We start from the raw sequence: 18150 nt of genomic DNA on the forward strand, positions 1-18150 counted from the left end.
TTTGTGTGTGTGTGTGTGTGTGTGTGTGTGTGTGTGTGTGTGTGTGCGCGCGCGCGCGTGTGTGTCAGCGCCGCCGCTGCAGCCAGGGTCGTCCCAGAGCCGCCTGCCATGAGCCGGCGGCTGTGAGGCGCCGAGGCATTGGCAGCGCGGGCGGGCAAACCCAGGCTCGAGCCGAGAGCGCGAGGGCTGCAGAGGAGCCAGCATGATCCGCGGCGCCCCGGCACCCACGGCGGAGCCGTCGCCGCCGCCGCCGCCGGTCATCTTCTGCCACGACTCCCCGAAGCGCGTGCTGGTGTCAGTCATCAGGACCACGCCGGCGACGCCTCCGTGCAGCGGCGTCGCGGAGCCCGAGCAGCCGCCGCCGCTCGTCCCCACCAGCCCCGGCTTCAGCGACTTCATGGTGTACCCGTGGCGCTGGGGTGAGAATGCGCACAACGTGACGCTCAGCCCCGGGGCGGCGGGCGGCGCCGTTTCGGCGGGGCTGCCCGCGGCGGCTGAGCTCCCGACGCTGCGAGGCGCGCCGCCATCCACCGCCTCGGTGGCCGCCGCGTCCGGCGGGGAGGACGAGGAGGAGGCGAGCAGCCCAGACAGCGGCCACCTCAAGGTGAGCGGCGCCGCGGGCGGCCGGGGCGCGGGGGCAGCCTGGGGCCCGTTAACGGCGCCGCTCGGTAGCGGGGCGGGGCCGGGGAGGAAAAGCTGGGCGGCGGGGGCGGTGGATGACAGCACGCTGACGTCACTGCCGCGCGCCAAAAACCGGACCCGGGGGGCGGGGCGCGGCGGGGCGGCCACGTGACGGGCGCGGCGGTCTATTCTCCCTCTCCCCCCTCCCCCCCGCCCCGGGCTGGCTGAGGGCAGCAGGTGCAGCCGGGTGATGAGAGGGAGGTTGAGGTTGGCAGTGTCCGTGGTCCAGATGCCCCGCTCTGTTGTTTCTCATTTCACAAGCGTTGCGCTTCTTAGATCTGGGATGAAAGGATGCGAGCATCTGGCTCCAGCCTACATGGGATTGGGGGGGGGGGGGCAAGGTATCTCTGTAGCCTCGGCTGGCTGGGACTCACCAAGTAGACCGGGCTGGCCTCGATCTCTCAGAGTCCCACCCTCCGAGTGCTGAGATTCAAGGCTAGCGCCACCATGCCCATTATACACTTTACATCCGGAGCAGCCGGGGCTGCTTAGGGTGTTTGTTTAAGCGATCTTCCTAAAGATGGCAAAGCTGACGAGTGGGACTGCTGGTTAAGATTTTGTGGCTGGAAGCCTTGCTTGAGTGTTGGTACAGGGTGACTGCTTGGATGGACCCGGTACTGTGTCTAATAATTTGCAGTCTCCATAAAGGTGCCTATAAATTTGTGTATACAAAGTTAATATCCAAGTTCTGTTGGTTGGGTACCTGGATGACATAATTTGCTACAGATGCAGCGAGCAAATGGTCTAGTGGGTAAAGGGATACTTTGTTTACAAATTTGGTTACATTATAGTCATTAGCTAGAATGTCGAAACTGTTTTGGTGAAGGAAATAAGAGTCTTTACTAGTGGCATTATTATTAAAAAGCAGTAAAGTTGTAAGACCGCTTTGACACACGTCGGGTATTAAAACTACACCTCCTTGCATATTTGAAAGGACAGTAGAGATGTCGGTAGTACTACCTATGTCGGTTTAGGGAACAGCTGCTGTTGTTGGCTTTAGGTAGTCCCTCCTAAGATATCATCTTAGGTAGGTACTTTAGGTATCTTTGTAATTTTTGTGTTAATTTAATGTTTGGTCGCCCTTAGAAAATGCATGGTACAGCTAAGCAGTATAAAGGCTCATACACACAAATACTTGCAAAAGGTTTTGTACTTGTGACTTTTTAATTTTATTACCTTATGTGTATAGATGTTTTTGTTGCATGCATGTCTACTTGTATATGCCTGGGACTGGAATCGTAGACATTTATGAGCCATCATGTGGGTGCTGGAAATCTAGCTTGAGTCCTCAGGAAAAGTGCTCTTAACCACTGAGCCATCTCTTTACTCTCTCCGTTTTATATTTTTTCTCTTCTAACAGAATATTTGTACTTTTCAGAAATGATTTGATAACAGATTCTAGTGGGTTTTTTTTTTTTTTAATTAATTAAGGGATCCAAGTGCAGCTCCAGAAATTCATTTAGGATTCTAAACTTGAAAGTGCTGGAATATGCTTTTCTTTGAGAAAGGGACCTGCTTGGCTTCTCTGGTCATGGTGTTGGTTTAGAGAGGGAGTCCAGTCCCCCTTATGCTGCTTTGCCTGAAGTTCTTACAGTGATGGTCTCCCTCCCCGGGCTTTGAGTGAATGATGATGCTTGCCTGAGTCTGCTCACTTCCCAGGAAGATGGAGATGAGTCTGTGGCCAGTGCCAATAGTGCTTCTGCCGCCCTTCATTATGCCACTCTGAGGCACTAACAGCTGTGAGTGAGAGCAGTGTTTATTTTCTGTTTGTTGCTATGACTCCCAGGGGAGGTGTTAACATCTGAGTTGTGTACACCCTGTGTCAGCTCTCTGTTGCTCTTTTGTTTGTCCCTACCCTACACCGTCTCCCTGTAGTGGATAAAGAATAGAGTATCTCTCCTGCTAGCTTGTTTTGGTCCCTCATGACAAGATCACATACCACTATTGGGGTACAATTATCTATTAACATTATCTTCTGTGGTTGCATTTTGTCTGTGGTTGCATTTTGTGAGGGGAAAGAACAGGTATGGCATCCTTGTTTTCCAGGATGGTGTATACCCCAGTCAGTGCCCTGATGCTCCCTGATCATGATGGATCCTGTGAGACTCAAGGGGTCTGCTTCTCTGATACCATTCACTCCTTGCAACCTGCCCCTGTCTGCCCTGTATTCATGTTGAATATCCAAACATTTAGAGTGCGTAGTTTTGCACATAATTGATTTGTATATAGTAATTTTTGATCGTTCTCATAAAAACCCATTCATTTAGTATAGTGGCTACCATTTATTACTTGGCATGTAGTGGGCACTTTGTAATGTTAGGTATAAACTACTAGACCCTCTGTTGAGCACTCTGAATTTTTTAATTCATCTAATCTTGTTTACCTGCTGAGGAGTGAGAAAAGGGTCCCCACGATTAAGGTCATGTGATAGGTAGCAAAACTTCTGGTACCCAGCCAGAACTCTTGTTTTTACTTCCTATACCATATTCTTCCTGTATCTCATGTAAATGAACTTTTAGGGATAAAAAAAATTAAGCTGATGTAAGCATGCATAACTTATTTATAGCTTATCTATGTCAGATGAATCGCAGTGGGAAATTATGCAGACAGATCCAGGTGGGGAGTAGAGTCAGGAAGCAGATCTGAGCATCTCAGGAGTCTGGATCCAGACCCAAATGTGAGAAGGGATATATGGGATTCATTTCTCACCCTCATCAGGGCACAAACACATTTCTTTTTGGGTTATTTATGCCTTGTCTTACATAGGTTTCTATTGCTGTGACTAAAACACCATGATGAAAAGCTGAGATCATATTCCATCATTAAGGGAAGGCATGCCAGGAACTTGGGGGGGAAAGCTGATGCAGAGGCATGAGGAGTGCCACTTACTGATCCTCTGACTTATGGCGTCGTATTACACAATAGGATTCATTGAACTTTTTAGGTCTTCTGTCTTCAAATGACTGTAAACACTTTGAGAATTACTTATCTACCTCTTGGAGGATGGGGGATTCTGTATGCAAAAGTTTTATTGATATCATCATTCAGAATTTCATTTTGGCATTGCTTTTTCTTTGAGTCACCAATGGTCTTGACAAGACTTGACCTTCAGGCTGCAGACACAATTGGCTGCTGATAAACTTGCCTGGAAACGTGGTTTTTCTTTTTAAGACTAAAATGAAAATGGCCTATTCAAGTAATACTGGTTATTTTAATTTATATGGTTGGGGTTGGAGAGATGGCTCAGGGTGTAAAATGCTTGTGTTCAGATCCCTTGCACCCGTAGAAAAGCTAGGTGGAGCACATCTGTAACCATGATGGTGTGTACAGAAAAGCTAGGTGGAGCACATCTGTAACCATGATGGTGTGTACAGAAAGACAGGCAGATCCCAGGGCTTCTTATTTCCTTAATTAAAACTTCACATTTATTGAACTATTACCTGTACATGACAAGTCTGTTGTACTTATGCACCCCTTACAATTGGATGTGCTCTAGTACTAAAGAAAATAGTAGTGGGTTGTTTATTCTTTTTCTTTTTGTTTTTTTTTTTTTTTTTTGTTTTTTGTTTTTTGTTTTTTTTTTTTTTTTGGAGACAGGGCTTTCTCTGTGTAGTCTTGGCTGCCTGTAGACCAGACTGTTCTTGAACTCACAGAACTGGATTTAAAGATGTGTGCCATCATGCTTAGCGTGAGCTTTTCTTTCAAAGTGAAAAATTGACTGAAGGAAATTTGGTTAGAGCCAGTTATCATTCTAGGTTTCAGGCTAAGATTTAAGCTTTGGAAACCTGTAACCTGTAGGTTTTTACATGGAAAGCAGTGATGACATCTTCATATTGGGTGTGGCTGTGCATTACACTTGTAGCACAGTTTGTTTTTTTCCATGTAACCTATGTATGTGACAACTTACCTGGAAAAGAAAAGGGATTTTTAAAGGAAATCATGCTATTTTAGATTAGAGATGATAGTACAAACTTCCCATGAACAATACTCAGTTTCCCCTTTTGCTGGTATGTTAAATTATTGTAATACATTTGTGACTATATTGGTATGCTATCAGCTATTGAAGTTGTCTTGGGGTGTTTTGTTGGTTGGTTGGTTTTGAGATAGAGTATCACTTTTTGTAGCCCAGACAGGCCTCATACTCTCTTGTGATCATCTTGCCTCAGCTCTTGAGTGCAGGGATTACAGGTATATGCCATTATAGTTTCTTCTCTCTCTCTCTCTCTCTCTCTCTCTCTCTCTCTCTCTCTCTCTCTCTCTCTCTCTCTCTCGGAGGCTTATGTAGTTTTGACTGGCCTTGAACTCACGGAGATCCACTTGGCCTCTGCCTCCCAACTCCTGGGACGAAAGACTTGCACTTTTTTTTTTTAATTAAGGTAAATTTATATATGACATGAAATTATTAACATTTTGAAGTGTACAATTCAATGGTATAAATGTCATTGACAGATATTGACTATTGTACAATTTTCAAAACTTTTCATCACTGTTTAAGTCCTTGTATCCCTGAACAGTGACCTTAAATCCCCATTTCCCAGTACACACAGGATGATCCTTTCCAAGACTCTGGGAGCTTATCCTGGGTTGTACTAATGTCTTCAGACCTTCAAATTCTTGACTTATGAATTGTAATCTGTTTTCAGTTATGTAAAAATGTTTTCTCTTTTGTGTTGTACAGCTTTTGAGTGTTTAATTCTCATAGGTTTGTTCTAGTTTTCCATGTGCTGTTGACATACAGATCATTCTGTGTGGCCAGAAAAGGTGCTTAGGATACATTATTGAGATGTGTTTTACAATCTAAGGCAGGGTTTATCATCATTTCTTTTTGGCCCTTCTGCTTATTTGCCTTACACACTATTTGTGAAGTCTCCAGATCAATTTGAAATATTTCTCCTATTATGCCATTTTAAATTATGCTTATTAGGAAGTCTATTTGGTATGAATGTATGAATGTATTTGTAATTAATTTTCTTTATGTCCTTTCATTTTTAAGATAGTTATGTTTTATCTAAATTAAATCTTGTGGATAGCATGTAGTTGTCATTTAAAATCTGTCTGTTCCAGCATTTTAATGGGAGACTTTGCCTTCCTTACTTTTAAAGTAGTTACTAATGAGGAAGGTCTTCTGGTAATTTTTTTTTAAATATTCTGCTTGGTCTCTTTCCCAATTTTTTAAATTAATGCCTTGTATGTCAAACTGACTTTCCCTAGTACACCATTTAAATTTCTTTTTAACTTTCTGGTAATTATCCTAAAATTATTAATTCGCCTTTTAAACTTATAATAATTTGTTTTTAATCCACATTTCCTTAGCTTCAGTAGCCTTTTGTGACATCTCTTCTAGTGCAGGGGATTGAGATCAGGCTCAAGGCCTCTAGCATAGGCAACTGCTTTGATCCTGAGTTACATCTTTTAGGAGTAGACTTTGCTTACCCAGCTGTTTACAGCTCTGCTACAGCCTTCACTTTTCTGTGTGTTGAGCTTAACCAACCCCAGGTAGAGTTTCTGACTAGGCTCAGGATTTCCTGGGCTTATGCTCAGATTTCTGTGCTTTTTTGGTATCCTAACTTTACAAAGAAACTTTCTCCCTGACTTTCTCTCCCAGGCTTTTCCTGTATCTGCTTGCTTTAGCTGAAACTAATCTTTTAGTCCAGAGAACAGCAGGTTGTTTTTACAAGGTTTGTGAACAATGCCCTCTGAATAGTTAGCCTTCTGTCCTGAGGGATAACCAAATTAGGTGAGGCAAAGACAGCTAGCTGCCTTGTGTCATCCACCTAGTGCCCCATCCAGGTCCCAGCAGGCGGTTCATTCAGAATAGTGGTCTGCTGTGTCTGCCAGGGGACAAGGGTCACACACTAAGAATACGACCTTTTCAAGCTGCTACTGGGTAAAGAAAATGCAAGTAAATGCTGTGAGGGTTGTTGAATCAGGGTTTGATGAGTTGCTGGTAGTCTATACTGGGTCTGTGACCACTGATTTTAGTAGTTTTCTGTTATCTCTGGAGAGGTGGGCTGTTGGAGCCACTTACTCTACCATTCTTGCTGATGCTACTTAGTTTGTATCTTAAACTGCTTTCGTGATTGTAGGAAATTAAAGTTTATAAACAATGTTAACAGGATGGAATCCGACGTGGTAGACCCAGAGCAGACACTGTCCGGGATTTAATAAATGAAGGAGAGCATTCGTCAAGCAGGATCCGCTGTAACATCTGTAACAGGGTGTTTCCGAGGGAGAAATCACTCCAGGCTCACAAAAGGACTCATACAGGTAAGGTGACAGACAACATTGTAGAAATGGCTAGAAGTAATACTTGACTTAAATTTGATTAGTTGTTTAGGTTAATTAATGTTACTTAACTAGGTTAGATAAAGTTCATATAAATTGCCTCATATTAGCCATTGTTTACTCAGTTGCTTTTTGATGGGGAATGGTGGTTTTTCGGATTTTTAAACGTAACAGTCATTCTAGATGTCAGTTGTGTCATTATTATTGAATTATTTTCACTTCCATCTACCTGAATTCTATTTGTTTGCTCTTAACACCTGTCATACTTTTTTTTTTTTTTGTATATGTAGAAATGTGTCTGTGTATCTCCTAGCATTTTTAAATACCATGTAGAAAGCAAAATACTTTGTAAAAGACCCATGTTCTTTCCATAAAGTTAACCCCAGGAGGAGCCTTGTTGTAAATCTCATAGTTTATAGATGAAAACCCATTGCAACTGGCTTGCAAACTGTGTGCCCAACACAGCAACCACTTCCTAGCATGACCTGTGAGTACTAGATGTGCTACTCTAAACTGTCAGTGTGAAATATACTTAGAGTGAAAAAAGAGTAAGTAATTTCATCAATAATTGTATATACCAAATGTATACACCAAAATGATAGTATTTTTAAATAAATTCGACTTATTTATACAGATTAGCTTTTACCGTTTTTACTTTTTCTTTCTCTCATTATTATTATTGGTTGTTTTGTTTTGTTTTTGAGAAGGTTCTCAATGTGTTCTTCTGGCTATCCTGAAACTCACTATGTAGAACAGGCTGGGGTCAAACTCAGAGGGAGATCCACTTGCCTCTGCCTCTTGAGTGCTGGGATTAGAGGCATGCACCACTACACTTGTCATGTTTTTACTTTTTTAAACAAGGCTTCTATAGTTGTTCACAGTGTGTTTCTTTTTAGAATTTTGTGTTGGTGTTTTGTCAACACATATGTTCTATGTGAGGGAGTTGGATCCCCCAGAACTTGGAGTTACAGTTGTGAGCTGCCATATGGGTGCTGGGAATTGAACCTAGGTTTTCTGGAAAAGCAACCAGCGCTCTTAATTATTGAGCCATCTCTCCAGCTCCACGGTGTGTTTATCTTTTCATTTTATTATGTGTATGTATATCTTGTCTGCATACATGTATGTGTACAATGTGTGTGCCTGGTGCCCTAGGAGGCATCCAGTCACCTGGAACTGGAGTTAGGATGGTTGTGAGCCACCATGTGATGTGAGTGCTGCTGGGAACTGAACCTGCTCTTCCAGAAGTGCAGCAAGTGTTCTAACTGCTGAGCAATGCTCCAGCCTCCACAGTGCGTTTCAGCTGAGGAACGCTCATCCAAAACTGGGGCTTTTTGTTTTTTGTGAGATAGGATTTCTCTGTGTAGCACTGGCTGTCCTTGAACTCACAGCCTCCTGAGTGCTGGGACTAAAGGTGTGCACCACTACTGCTCAGCTTGAACTTGGACTTTTAACACTCAGTTTAATGGAGTCAATTTTTAAAGTTAAATCCTTAGAAAGGTTTTGCTTTTGAATCACGATAAGCTAAGATAGCTAGAGGCTTTGACTTTAATCAGTAAAAGTATTGCTTCATGAAATAACAATTTTGAGAACTTTTGAAGGTCTTTTCAGTCTTACTAGTTAGTATGAATCCTCCCTAGTAACATGTCTGTCTGTCTGTCTGCCTGAGAGATAGATATGTTATATAGACTGCAATGCTCTTGTTGCCAGTGTAGGAAAGGGTCAGTTAAAATCATGGGCCCCATGAGAGCAGGGGCTGTATCTACTTTATTGCCTGCTTCTGGGACCTAGTCCTATCCTCCTACCAGATAGCCCATCCAGCCTTAATAGAAGAGGAGGTACCTAGTCTCACTGCAACTTGATATACCATGGCTGGCTATTTGTAGGAGGCCTGCCCTTAGCCAAAGAGAAACAGAGGAGGAGGAGGGAATAGGGGGAAGGTGGGGTGGGGAGAGGAACTGGGAGGAGAAGAGGGAGGGGAAACTTTGGGATGTAAAAACAAAACAAAAAATAAAATAAAAACAAAAAGGATCATGGGCCCTAATGAAGAAAGTCCCATGTTCTCGTCTAACTTCTGCTACTTTGCTGTATGTCCCCAGATGCTTCTGTACCTTGGTTTGCTTCGGGGACACAAAAGAGCAAATGCTGAACTCAAGTTCCCCAAGAAACAGTTAAGTTCTGATAGCACAGACTTTGTGGAAAGCTGTGCACTGTCCAAATGGACAATGTGAAATGTCCAACTATCCATTGTGAAACCAATGTCCCTGTAGCTCAGTATTTCTTAAGTTATATTCAGCTACCATGACTGTAAGTGTATCTGTAAATAATGTGATGTTAAGGGATGTGTCACTGTTTTGAGTCATTGAAAGACTTGTAATTGTTTTAAGTCTGTCATTTGCAATAAATAATACATTAGTTTTGATTGACGTTTTTGAGCACCTTATCTAGCTTAGCACTATGCTTATGTAGAAATTTAAATTTCTCCATGAGACTCCTATGGTAAATAAGCACCCCAGGACACTTCATGAGGGGATACAAAGTACAGCTGAAAGCCTGCGTGACTCTAGGATTTGAATGGGCAGGGAAGACATTGTGATTTGTTTATTGTGTGTTTGTTTGAGATAAGGTTTCTTTGTGTAGCCTGGCTGTCCTGGAACTTGCGCTATAGACCAGGCTGGCCTTGAACTCAGAGCTCTGTCTGCCTCTGCCTCCCTAGTGCTGGGATTAAAGTCATGTGCCAACATCACCAGTATTTTTAAGGATAAGAACCAGATAAAAACACATTGCCTCCTGGCTGGTATGTCTCTTTTGGAGGAAAATAATGACCTTTCTCCAAGTAGCTTATGAATTTGATGACACTGCATGCAGAGAAGATATTAGGAACCACTTAAAAATCAGCAGTCAATTTTCAGCTGTCCAGGAGCTCAGCAGGGCTTGGGATGGTTTGAGGAATTACTGGTACTACGGGTACAAAAGCAGTGTTGTGTGCTGGTGCCTCCAGCTTGAGGCCCAGTGTATGAAGGAGGCTAGAGGCCAGTTGGCAGGCTATTAGAGCATCCCCTCTGGTTGAGTGAGGCCAAGGAAATAGCCAGAGAGCAGGAGTAGGATACAGTTTATAAATCAAGGAAGAGCTCATAGTTGCAGTGTTGAGGAGAAAAGTATACATAAGCTGAAGATGCTAATGTCAGGACTAGAACCTGGGTTTTTAAATACTCAAGACCTAGAGGAAGCAGTGTGCTTTGCGGAGCAGAGCTGCTCTGTTGCCATTCTGTGTCCCCCTGCCTGTGTGCACTGTGATGTGTGTGTTAATTTTCACTGGAGTTCTGACCCAGTGAAGAGAATTTCCCTTTCTCCTGCCTTGCTGCCTCAGGTCTGATATGATGTCTGTCTTCTTAGGTGAGAGACCATATCTGTGTGACTATCCAGATTGTGGGAAAGCCTTTGTTCAGAGTGGACAGCTCAAAACACATCAACGCCTTCACACCGGAGAGAAGCCTTTTGTCTGTTCAGAAAATGGTATGGTGTTAGAAGTTGTATTTCAGTAGTTAGAGTACGTTTTACTTAGATTTTTAGTAATCAGCTGGTAGTTTTACTTAGATTTTTTGAGAAGGAATTTTTGAAAAGCTTTTATAGAACATTATAAGCCTCCTACCCCCATGCTGTGGATTAAGCCCAAGTCTTTGCACATGCTAGAGAGGTACTCTATTAATTGGAAGAAGTGTATCTTTTTGTGATAGTATATCTTTTCCTTTTTTTAAAAAAAATTTTATTTATGAGTATGAGTGCTCTATGTATGCCTGCGTGCTAGAAGAGGGCATCAGACCCCATTATAGATGGTTGTGAGTTGTCACATTGTTGCTGAGAATTGAACTTAGAACCTCTGGAAGAGCAGCCAGTGCTCTTAACCATGGAGCCATCTCTCCAGCTCCATTGTGTATCTTTTCTTAAAGGAATCTCTTTAGTGTGTGGTCAAGGGACCACTTGGATTCTTGGATTCTAGGAAATTAGGCTTGGTTGCATTTTTTTTTTTTTTTTTTTTTTTTTTAACCCACTGAGCCATCTTGCTGGCCCTTGAAGTGTTATTTTTTAAATCACAGTATCAAAAAAAAAAATTTTTTTTTTTAAAAAGGTACAAATTTTCAGTTATATTTCAGTATAATTCTTGTTTTTATTTTTCTCAATTATTTTTCTAAATTTTAATCTTATAAATGCTCATAGGCTATTTATTTTTAGTTTCCACATGAGAGGAAACTTTTTTTGATTCTTTCTGAGGCAGGGTCTCACTGTGTAGCATTGCATGGCTTAGAACTTGCAATAATAGACCCAGGCTGGCTTCAGACTCAAAGAAGTCTGCCTGCCTCTGCCTCCTGAGTGCTGGAATCAAAGGTGTGCAACACCACACCTGACTTGATAGAAAACTTTCTTTTTAAATTTTATTTTATGAGCATGTGTTTGCCTGTGTGTGTGTGTGTGTGTGTGTGAGAGAGAGAGAGAGAGAGAGAGAGAGAGAGAGAGAGAGAGAGAGAGATTAGTGTTCTTGGTGCCTATAGAGGTCAGAAGGCATTGGATCCCATGGATCTGACTGTAGAAGCTCTGTTTGGTTATGGAATGCTGCAACTCTGCCTTAATTTACTTTATAATATACGTTGAAGCTGGACATGTTTAGTATGTCTGAATGTCCAGATTCTAGTTAGCATTTCTTCTGTGTTTTAAAGGCTGCCTAAGCAGATTCACCCATGCAAACCGCCACTGTCCAAAGCACCCCTATGCCAGGCTGAAGAGAGAAGAGCCAACGGACACGCTCAGCAAACATCAGTCCGCCGACAACAAGGCTGCTGCCGAGTGGCTGGCAAAGTAAGGCCTACTATGTGGTCTCCCAGAAGGGTGCCCTTGGGGCTTGTTTATGTCAAATTTAGAGAATTTTCTCATTTTAAATAAATGACTTTATACATGTTTTATAAAATAATTCAGAATAGCCCTTAGTTTCCTATAGAGTTGTTAAGAGTACTTGGGGTCTGTGTGTGATAGAAATACAATAGTTTATATGCCTCAATCACAGAATATTTCATTTTCTTTGTTTCACTGTTGAACAATATTATTGGAACACTGAGTTTGCAAGTCATGGAACAAGGAAGTCAGTGTAAAGTCTTTTAGGATATTTGACATAAAGACTCATCTGTGATAAACATGACTACTGGCTCTCTGCAGTGCCGCTGGGTCCGTTATTGTGCAGCTACAGTTCCACCTCCCCCTAACCGTGCCTCTGTGCTTTTGAGCCTCTGTGCTCTTGACTGGAGGGCTCATTTTCCCTCATCTTCATTTCTTACTCAGACTAATCATTTCAGGAAAAGCTTACCTGACTTACCAAGGACCTTTTAGAACAAACAGGCTGGGACTCACTTCACAGATGCTTCTTTTCAAGAGGCTAGTATCATCCTGAGTATGGAGCCCAGTCATGATATCCTTATCAAATGGGAAGGGATTCAAATCCCAAGGAAAAAAATAAATGCAGTCTTCTCTTCAGAAGAATGAACGAGTCTATTATAGTCCTAAGGTCCAAACACAAACACAGAGCCATCAGTAAGATTAGTAAAGATAACAGGAGCTAGATCCATCCAATATACAAGTTGAAGCAAAGGAAGATGAGGAACAAAAGACCAATACATGCCCAGAGGTACTCACTGTAGATGCACAGGTCAAAGCAGCTAGCATCACCAGAAGGAGATTCTCAGGTTGACATAGGGATCTGTGTGTTTCATAATTTCTCCATTGGTGCACAGGGCTTTAACTTGTCCCCAAGTGGGCAGCTTGATTTCAGACGATATGGTTGATATTTCTTTATGCCCATTAGCTGGAGGTTCACCATCATCCTTGATGGCCTGGGGACAGAGGAGGCAAAGAGGAATTCGTGTTTCAGTGGATCCATTTGCATGTGGGGAAGTAGAAATAGGACAAGTTAATGCATCAGCTTGCTTATTTCCTTTTGCAATAAAACCAGGGAGGTTAGAGTGTGCATGAGCTGAGTCTATTGATGGAAATAATCCTACAGCATAAGCAGAATCTGAAATGATATTTAAGAGTTTATGAATTAGCCATACTAAAGTAATCAAAACAGCTAATTCCTCCTGTTGGGCTGAAGAAAAGGAAGAATTCAGACTGGTGAATATCTGGACTGTGAAGCTCTCATATATACTCTTAGATGAACCATCAACTGGAGGTATAGACAGTGGTGAACTGTCACATAGGTACTGGGAACCTAACCCAGATCTTCTGGGAGAGGAGCTAGTGCTCCTAACCCTGACCCACCTCTACAGCCCCACCAAGAAAATATTTGACAACCTGTATCTACCATATAAATACCCTGTCTGCCTGTCGCACAGGTACTGGGAGATGAGAGAGCAGCGCACCCCCACCCTGAAAGGCAAGCTAGTTCAGAAGGCTGATCAGGAGCAGCAGGATCCGATGGAGTACCTCCAGTCTGATGAAGAGGACGATGAGAAGAGCGGCGCCCAGCGCCGGCTGCAGGAGCAGCGAGAGCGGCTGCATGGGGCCCTGGCACTCATTGAGCTCGCCAACCTGACTGGGGCGCCACTCCGCCAGTAGCCCCAACACTGACTCTTCACTGTACAAAAGTACTGCCCAGCATACTTACAAAGTAGATCCTTGGGCATAAGCTAAGCACCTTATTTGCTTATCATAGGCTGCTATTCTGTAGGAACTCATGAAGAATGTTGTTGCCTCAGACATGGGGTGAGAGAGAATTGCACTTTTTTTTTTATACAGAAATGGATTTGATGTAAAGTTTAAAATATTTTGTAAATATGGACTGCAGTTACAGGGTAGAAGCTATGTGTTGTGGGAAGCTAGGTTTTTGCAAGTTTAATGCATTCATTGGAAGCAGTTCTCACAGGAAGCACTTTGTGAATAAGACATTTGTGTGAAAAAACAGATTGGTACAAATAGCCAAAGAAGGTTGAAATAGATTATTTATAAGATCATTTTAAACAGTGTATGTTAGTATGTGTGACAGTACTGTAAACACTGAAGCGAGGCAGTGTGAGACATATGTATAAGATACATATTTTTAAATTGCAAAATAGTATGCCCAGTAAGGCTAGAGGCATGGGAGGCCAACTATTTGGAAAGATGTTATAAGTTATGGACATGGAAGAAAATAGGTGTTTGAGGATCTTGGTAAGGGGTAGTTGAAATTTTTTTTTTTTTTTTTTTAAATTGGTGTAAAATGAATCTTACCCCATTTTCTGGGCTTTTTAACTCACTGTAATATAATGCTGACGCTTAGAAAGCGCTCGTCACCCAGCTTGTTGACTGGGGACTTTTGCACATTGCTCAGCTGTTGGACCTGAGTGATTAATCTTGCAAAGTCTAGGTAACCCCGGCAACTGGTGCACATGTGTGTATGTATGTGTGTACACCAGTGAGCTCCTTTTTGGGCCCTGTAATGAGATTGGCACTTGTGTTTATATTAATAAAAGGGACATCTGCAGGGTTGTTTGTAGTGAAATGTTTTAGGTCTTTTGATAGTAAACACTAAATTTTAATTGTACTGCTTGTTTAGCATTAGTGGATGGAAGCCTCCATATTTATGTTTCAGTGCATATTGCCACCTTTCTGCTTCACTTCAGAATAACATGCCAAGCTATTTTGTGTTCACTAAATTTAGCTATCAGTTAAACACTTGAGTAAATATTAGCTACTCAAATATGCAGGCTTCTGAGATAGTTTTAACTGCAAGTGTGTTGTCTGGTGGTTCAAAACCATTTTCTCCAAATAGATGAAGTTATCAAACACACGTAGTGTACTGAGGCATGAACAGAGTCCCAGGGCCGAGCATCCATCTCTGTTATGGAGTCAGGAATCTGTCACTTGAGCTTTTGTTAAAAGGTGGATGAATGAAATTATATGCAGAACATGGTGATATAGACTCCTTAGTTGGAGGCTTCAAAGTAATAGGAGGAAGATGGGCTCCTCTGTGCCTTTTTTCTTTGAATTGAGATAGTACCCTACAAGTTTAGATCACACATTATTGAGAATGTAGGCTTTGTTATCAAAAATGTCTGTGGTTGTAGTCAACAGGTAAATTGTGTGACCTCGGAGACGGGAGGTAAGGAGATGTCTTGAGAAGCGCTAGCGTGAAACTGAAGAAGTGGTAGTTACAATAATGTGTATGATGAGGACATACTTTAAAAATGGAATTCCTCTGTACAGTCAATTACAGATCTTTAGGGGCTTTTGTAATAACAGAATTTATATTTGTAATGGTCTAAGAATTTTATTTGTAGTCTGGTATGTAGACTTTTTTTAACTTGAAGCACTTATAAGTATGGTAAGAGACCATAGCATCTGAATTTTCTTGATTTGAGGTTCCACAGTTTCTCTTAAAGTTTTTCCTAAGATGAATGGGAGTGTATGTATGGGTCCAAGTGCAGCACTCATCAGTACTGGGAACTTACTTTATGGACAGCAGTACAATTGGAAAAATGCAATTAGCCAGTTCACAGATGACAAAGGGTCTTCAAAAATTAAGGGCTAGGTTTTTTTTTTTTTTTTCCAGCTGACTTGTCAACCATTACAGTTATATTCCCAAGTATTTTTATTTGTATGATTGGACAATTTAAGAAATTACTCCAACTGCTTACCATTGGCCACGTTTTAAAGGGTTCTTTTTTTTTTTAATATAAGCTATATACTTGGACAAATACATTGGCATCTAAAATTTGAGGTGTGTTATGACTGCTTTTTGTTTTAAAAATGTGGTTACATTCAGATTTTTGAAGTGTTTTATGCTTCATATGGCTGAGTTGTAGTATGACAGAGTTAACAGCATATTAATAAACATGCTGTAATTTTAAAAGATGCTTTGAATAAAATTTTATTTTAATTTAAAGCTTAAAGTACATGGGTCATTCTTGCATTTTTTATAGTTTGTTTCTCTATCAAAAATAAAATAACTGATATAACAACAAAATCCTAGAAAGTAGAAACAACCCACAACCTAACATACTTTGGTTTTTTTGTTTGTTTGTTTGTTTTTTGTTTTCTTAGGTTGTAGGGACTGAATTCAGGGCGTCAAAAAAACTTAGACAAGCATCCTACCACTGAGCTACATCATATACCCAGCCCTCAGGCATCTTTTCTTTATACTGTTTCTTTAAAATTATGGTTTGAGACAGGGTCTCACTTTGTAGCCCTGGCTGGCCTGTAACTCGCTATGTAGATCTGCTTGCCTCTGCCTCCTGAGTGCTGGGATTGAAGGTTTGCCTTGTCAACACTGGCCTGGATTGTGGACATTAATTTCCTCACTTCGTTCAATATCGCAGTGCTAAGATTCTGCTGGGGAGATGGCCCAGTGGGCCAGGTACCTGCTGCATGAGTATGAGGGCTGGAGTCTGAGCTTCAGCATAACGGCTGGGTAGGGTGGTGCACGCCTCTAGCCCAAGGAGGGGACTCTGGTTTATCAGCCAATCTACTGGAAGTGGCAGGCTCCAGGTTCAGCCAAATTGGGGAAGGAGAGACTGAGGAAAGATCCCAGTGTTGCCACCCAGAGGTGGTGGCACACAACCTTTATCCAAGCAGTTAAGTATTAACTATTGCCAGCCCTATCTCAGGCCTTAGAGTAATAGGATTGTAGCGAGCCTGCCCTCCCTCGAGGGAATGGGGAACCCTTTGAACCTAACTAACTGTGGTGTGTGCAGGCCTCACAAACAATGCTAGTCAGGCTGTGGGATGGTAGTTAATACTGATGAAAAGCCCTGTGGTCACGTAAGACCATGAGAACAAATGAGAAGATGGTTAAGAGCACCCAAGTGCAAGCTTCTGGGATTAGTACCCCAGGAGGCTCTTCATGCCTGCTAGGCTGTAACTGACTTTAAAATACTGTTTTGCAAAGTTTGTGTGGAGAGTGACCAGAAACAGCGGATCTCTTGGAGGAAATCAACCCAAGTGACTGACTATATTCGGATTTTTCCTTTGTGATTTATTGTTAATTCTGGCTATGTTAGTGTACATCTGTATACACTGAGTATCCATGCCCGCTCGGGCCAGAAGCATCAGGTCCCCATGGACCTGGGGTTACAGGCATTTTTGAGCTGCTTGGTCTGCTTGGTGGAACGGGCTGGGTCCTCAACAAGAACTAGAGGTCCTAACCCCTGCTCTTCTCCGGTCCCTACTTCAGACTTTAAAATCTCATGTGCCTTTGCCCCCTCCCCCCCACACCCTTCGGATAATTTGTGCTCTTCTAACCAAAATTTTCAGTGGTAGGTCACTTCCCAAAAGTTCTGTTCAGCTTCCAATCCAACTGTTGGCAGTTTTAGCTTTTACACAATTAGGCTTCAGCTTTATTTGAAAGGAAATCTGAAGCGTTTCTAAAAAGCTAAAATTTCAGATTTTGAATTATTTAGAATTAAAAATATGAGACACTGTATTTGAAAATACTATTCTGCAGTTCGGAGCCTTTATTCACAAAAACAAGTGATCCTTCACTGCTGTCCAAGGGAGAAGTGGGCCCTGGGTGAGGGAGGCCTGAACTTTCCAAAAAGAGTCCAGAAAAAGGAGCTCAATACTTAGCTCCCCCTGCCCTGCTGCTCCAGGCCTAGGCATTTATGAACGAGAAACATAAGAGCTTGCCCTGCAGTGTGCCTGGAAGTGCTTTAGTAATAGTTGAACTTTAGGAACGGCCATCATTCCATCAATGGGGAACGGACGTAAGAGTAGCAGGGTGGTAGTTGGTGCTTCGAGCACGCGAACCATCCGAAGGAAGGTCTAGCCCAGCGCCACAGCCAAAGCTCTGTCGGGCAGGGCCTAGGGGAGCTGTTACCCTTTGCGGGGATGCTGAGCTTGGATTTGCGCGTTTGCTTGGGTGTATTCATTTGTCGGAAACGCATCTCAAACTAGGGACTCAGGCGCGTCCTGTAGGTTGTATATACTATTTTAAACAAACAAAACAACAAAAAGAGCGGAAGCGAACCTCAGCCTTGCTGGGGGGTGTGGCCTGGGAACGGTGTGCAGGACCCTGGGCTAGCGCCGGCTTTTCTGCACTACCCGGCGCTGGGCGCCTGGGAGGCGAGCGCGCACTAGGGGTGCGGGCCGTGGTCGGGGTTCGCGCCCCGGCTCTTCCTGTTCCTGCCGCACCCTCTTCCCGGGCGGCTGTGGGCGGGGCCGGCGGGC

At 42.8% G+C, this 18150-nt stretch overlaps 1 protein-coding gene across 1 annotated transcript; it reads left to right on the forward strand.

Moving 5' to 3' along the window:
- Positions 1-83: 83 nt before the first annotated feature.
- Znf367 (zinc finger protein 367) lies at positions 84-15871 on the forward strand. Its single transcript, XM_051194132.1, has 5 exons — positions 84-604; positions 6798-6948; positions 10360-10479; positions 11679-11817; positions 13344-15871. Exons 1-5 carry the CDS (start codon positions 203-205, stop codon positions 13564-13566), a joined length of 1035 nt encoding a protein of 344 aa, XP_051050089.1. The 5' UTR covers positions 84-202; the 3' UTR covers positions 13567-15871.
- The last annotated feature ends 2279 nt before the right edge of the window (positions 15872-18150 follow it).

This window comes from Phodopus roborovskii, unplaced genomic scaffold, assembly GCF_943737965.1.
Source record: "Phodopus roborovskii unplaced genomic scaffold, PHOROB, whole genome shotgun sequence".
NCBI lineage: Eukaryota > Metazoa > Chordata > Mammalia > Rodentia > Cricetidae > Phodopus > Phodopus roborovskii.